Source organism: Takifugu rubripes, chromosome 19 (genome assembly GCF_901000725.2).
Source record: "Takifugu rubripes chromosome 19, fTakRub1.2, whole genome shotgun sequence".
Taxonomy (NCBI): Eukaryota; Metazoa; Chordata; class Actinopteri; order Tetraodontiformes; family Tetraodontidae; genus Takifugu; species Takifugu rubripes.
Window position 1 is genome coordinate 10,581,438 of NC_042303.1, and position 5,294 is coordinate 10,586,731.

Sequence of the window (5,294 nt, forward strand, 5' to 3'; positions counted from 1 at the left end):
AGCCTAACCTGTTGAAATTAGGTCTTTCGTTTTACGTTTGTATACAGGTGACTCCACCATGTTGGAGAAGTGACTTCCTGTCCCAGTCACATGACTGTCACCTGACATTTACTATATGTCACTAAGAGACATACTGGGTTCTACAGTAGTCAGAACTATAGCTAGATAAGGTAAGGTTTAAGTAGTTATGTCACCATGGTTTCACAATTCAACTCTTTCAACTCTTTTAAAAGCTTTACAAAGCTTTGCACTACAGATCCAAATCAGTCTCTAGTATCTGCTTGCATGCAAATATGTGATTCTCAAGGAATTCCTACTACATATAATATTTGCTTGAACTAGCTTTGGTCTATTGCTCTGACTCTGTCTGGGTCTGTGGTTCCTCTTGAGCTGGTGTTGGTTGGAGACCTTCCAGAAAGGTACAGAAGTGATCTGCAGTATTGAGCTCAGGTGTTTTCAACAGGAAGTAACATTTTGGGATGTAGTACACCGCCACCAGACCCAGGTCGCTTGCTAGGATAAAGGAAACATGAATAATTGCCCTGCGTTTTTCCTCCAGACCGATGTAGATTGGAATAAAGGTCACCCAAATGACACAGTAGATGAGGGAGGAAAAGGTGATGTCCCTCGCCAGGTTGTACTGATGAAGAGGTTTTGTTGCCATGAAGGTGCACATGAATGACATGAGCGCCATGGCAGCACTGAAACCTTGCATGAGGGCAAAGCCAGACAAAGGCGACACTGGACAAGCCAGAAAGGATCTCACAAAGTCCACCCTCCTGTCTGCCAGATATTCAGACAGAGACGGTCCGTCCTGGACAAACCAGCCACAGATGCCGGCCTGCACAGCACAACAGGTCAGCAGGAGCAGCCACGTTCCAGGACCTCTGAGTACATGCAGGTAAGAGGCTGCTAAGTTTGGGAATTCTGACACAAAGAAAATCTGTTTCAAAAAAGAAGGATTTGAAGTTAAGTAACATTGCTGTACGGCACAGCGACGAGTTTATAGTTGTTCCTCACCTGCAGAGAAATGGACATGATAATGGAGAGGGGCACTGTTTGGAAGGCAGAAATGAGGGGCAGCTGGAGACGACACACCGTGTCCCCTGGTTGTCCCAGGAACAGCAGCAGACTGAGACAAGCTCCCATCAGACCGAGCAGAACCACAATACTCAGAGTCCCCCCTGAAGCAGTCACCAGCACCGTCTCCCTGTGGTTCACGAAGACCACAACCACTGACCCCATGAATAGTACGACCAGCACTATAGCCAGAGTCAGTAGTAAAGCTTCTGGTGTGTCCCAGGACAAGTAGTCATAGATGGGGTCGGTGCACCTGGAGCTGCGTGCCAGAGACCACTGACGGGGAGGACATGGGGTGCACTGAATGTCCCCTGTGAGTAAGACATCATAGTCAACCAGATGTAAAGAAAGGAAGTGTTGAAAAGTTTTGCACAGACATTAAGAGGAACTTATCTGCAAATTTGTGGAGATTCAACTAATAAACTAAGCTTAACAAGGTGAAGCTAACCTAAACCTCAGATGCTGCCCACTTTTACCGTCTTGTGCCTGGTAGGTTCCTGGTAAACAGTCAATACAATCAAAGCAGCAGGAATGGAATCCTTTGACTCTGTGGACCTGGCCTTCTCCACACGCTGCTGAACAGGTGGACTGAGGAACCTGCAAAGGTTGTGCAGCTGGATTATATCATGATATTGTGAAAGAACCGTTCAAACTCAATTACAGAAGAGTTTTCATGTTTTCATAACTTGGTCCCGGAGTGACAGAAGTGGCCACACGATCTACTAGGCTCATGCAACATCCCAGATTCTCTCTCAGTGAAATCCCCAGGCAGATGCGCACAAAGACAGAATGATATTTGGTTTTATTATTGCTTGATTTATGTTTTCATCTTAAAGAAATAAGGCCATGGAAATTCCAATCATTCGGTTATTTAAATGTTGTCAGCTATATTTTGACACCATTGGTTAATCCACAATCATTTTTAATTCTTAAATTACCTCTGAGGTTTCAGTGTGCCATTTGAACAGGGACACGTTGATGTTCAAAATCTTATTGAAGCTTCCAACCTCTACAAATTCCAGTGTTGAATTTTTCCAGATCAACTCAATCAAATTGTATCCAACATTTGGGTTGCCATTGCTGTCAAACTCTAACATTGTGCCATTTATGTCCACTTTTGTGTGTCTCAGAGTCTTCAGCAGCTGCAACAGAAAAAACACATTTTATGACAGTTTTGAAAGTTACAATCTGATTTTTTTTCCCACTCCTTGCCCTGTATTGAACAAGAAATTACCTTCCAGGGATAGATTTTGACTTCAGACGTATTTTTACATGCAGTCGAATTGCATTGCAGAAAATTGTGCAGTGCCTGTGCTACACTGTAGATGGCAGCATAGACACTAAAGGCTTTGCGTTGTATCACAAGGTCCGTCACCAAGCTAATATTAGCAGGTGACAAGTTCCAGCATTGTGGGCACGGATTGGAAGGATAATTGGAGTTTTGTGCCGAAGAGCGTGTGTGTGCACGCTCTTCACTCAGTTTGTTTAAGAGTGCGTACGTGTAGGCACGGAGAAGGTCCACACTTTGTGTTTGTTCGACAAATCCCAGGATGGTCCCAACCGTTTGGATGTCGGGGAGAGAGGTGACAGCATCATTTATGGTCCAGCTTGTGCTGCCAATCCACACCCCTTTTAGTTTCATTCTGATGACCTGTTTGAGATGAGACGGGTCAAATCCAACAGGATTAAAGATCAATAACTGTTTCCAAATGATCTCATCCAGTCTTTACCAACCTCTTTGAAAAAGATTTCTGCCTGGTTTGAGAGAGAAAACACAATCACTACGCGGGCTTTAGTTGAGTTGATATTACTGAGGATGGTTTTAACCATTGGTTCCGGGTCTGTGTAGACTGGAATTAACCCCTGATACGCCACACAAATGGACTTATTTGCTGCTAGTTTGGAGAAGTCCTGCACTCCTCGCTGTCCATACTCCTCATCACTGCCCACCACAGCCACCCAGTTCCAGTTGAACTCCTCCAGCAGAAGAACCATGGCTTCGACCTGCCATTTATCACTGGGCACCGTCCGGAAGAATGATGGGTAGAGAGCAGTATCGCTGAATTTTTCACTTGTGGCACCATAGCTTATCTGAAGACAGAAGATTATAATATTATGGGACACAAACATCATCACTTTTAAATTCCATTCCATTAAATTCTCTCTAGTATCAAAACAGAAGGCCTAATATACAGTCTTAATTATAATTATTACATAGATTTCTGAAATTTGTTCTTGCCTCTCTATGTTACTGTGTTAGGCATCTTCTGGATCTTTTTAAAAACCATATTACTATAATTACTTGAAGCAGAGGGATTTAATTTGGTAAGTTGCCAGATGTTATAGTATGGAAAGGTCACACAAACTGGATTTGATGTAATTAAAAGAAAAATCACTGGAAAACACTGGAAACCAGACCAGAAAAAAAAGTTGTAATAAGGTTTATCTTCTCCAAATATGCTTAAATTAGACTACTCTTTACAAAAAAATCAGAGATATTCACATTACTAAACCAGGTGAATGAGTACTTAATATAGATTTACAAAGCACTGTTCGGGTGCTTACTTACTGTATTATGTGTCTATGGAAGACGATATTCCTTGGGTATCGCTCAGTGATGATAATATTTTGGTAAGATAAGAGTGAACGTGTGTGTGTGGGTGTGTGTGTTTGTGTGTGTACAACCAAACCTGTGGCATCAGGAAGAATCCTAGCAGTTTCCCTATGACTGACACCATTTCTGAGTTGTTGGGTCCAATCACAGCTGATATGCTGGTCTCATAGTTGGTGTAATTACACTGCACGCTCAAAGTGTTGTCATGTTTTGCAGAGAGGAGTGAGAGGGTTGGTCTGACGATGATGGCTGACTGGAGACAGGTGTCATAGATTTCATAACCCAACTGGATTCCGGGCAGCAGAATTTGGTTGGCATTGATTTCATCCACTGTGTATTTCATGGCGATAGCCATGCCCAGTCCGTATGTGTTTATCCTGTCGGGAAGGATGCATCCTATCAGGTTAATCAGTTCAAAATCTTGTGTTATTTTCCCTAACGGTCACCTGTCACAGCTGATTTGGTCTGGCTCCGTCCTCTGGCTGAGGTTGCTAGTGAGCCGGTTGAGGGGGAAAAGCCCCCCAAGCTTGATATCTCCAGGCAAGTTGAAGAGACTGGTCGAGATGTTTTGGAACCACGCCGGAGTAGCGCTGGTCATCTTAAAAACCCAGAATAAAACCAGCAGAGTGGGAGATACGGCCATGATGCAGGTGGAAGCTGCAGTAAAGGCAGCACTTTAACACTGTCCATCATTCGTATACAAGATTACGTAAAAGCCCAGATATAGGTCTGATTGGTGCTGGCCCTTTTCCGCCCAGCTGAAGGTGTTCAAATCATGTTAAATGAGCCCTCAAATATTGACCTACATTTACATTTGTGGTGTATATTCTCAGGAAGTCCAAAGTCAACAGCCCATGTTTATACACTAAATGGATTTCTTAAATCTCCTCTGTGGATCCGCTTTCTGTGCATATATGGGGTCCCCTTTACCTTTTCGGTCTATTTTGTGTGTTATGACTGTTGATGATTCACCGGGTGGTATCATTTTAATAAAACCAGGAATGCTATCCGATTAGCTTCAGCAGCTTCTTTAAATGGCGCACATCACTTTTTTTCACGTGTTTTTTTTAGGTGCTCTGTGTCTTTTACCTCAATCTTTGGTTTTGCATTTCCCATTTCCATGCAAAAACCTACAAATCAAATTGACACATTTCCTCCCACAATGTTTGCATGAAAACTAGACCCAGCTTTTTTCTTTTTTTTTTTTTGGAAACCTAATCACTGTTGTAGGCTAAGGGATGTTGCCTTTATATTGGAATTGCTCAACAGAGCAGTCCTCTGTGGGGCAGGTGTTAAACCCAAATTTCGGGAATAGATTTGCCACCCACATCATCACTCTGGAGGGCATTTCTTCAGCCAGCAGTTCAACTGTGAGGAGATTAAGATTTGCATAATATTAAGAAGCTCCGTGTCTTAAACTGATGCTGAATCCATCCACGTGTTTATTACTGCTAGACTGGAGTTTTTGGTTTAATTGTTAGAGGGATTTCCAAACGATTACGATCCAAAATTGCCCAGATGCAATGATGAGAGTAATGAACAAAAGTGACTTTATTCCTCTGATATTTTCTAATTTTCAGCAGCAACTCATGAAAGTACA

General features: G+C 42.8%; 1 protein-coding gene across 1 annotated transcript; it reads right to left on the reverse strand.

Annotated features, from left to right (window-relative positions):
* Positions 1-349: 349 nt before the first annotated feature.
* On the reverse strand, positions 350-4,337 carry LOC778008 (taste receptor, type 1, member 3). Its single transcript, NM_001078629.1, is given in 8 exon segments — positions 350-943; positions 1,021-1,391; positions 1,557-1,677; positions 2,019-2,222; positions 2,315-2,731; positions 2,815-3,171; positions 3,771-4,071; positions 4,141-4,337. Coding segments are annotated over 8 exon segments (2,562 nt in total).
* Between the last annotated feature and the right edge of the window lie 957 nt (positions 4,338-5,294).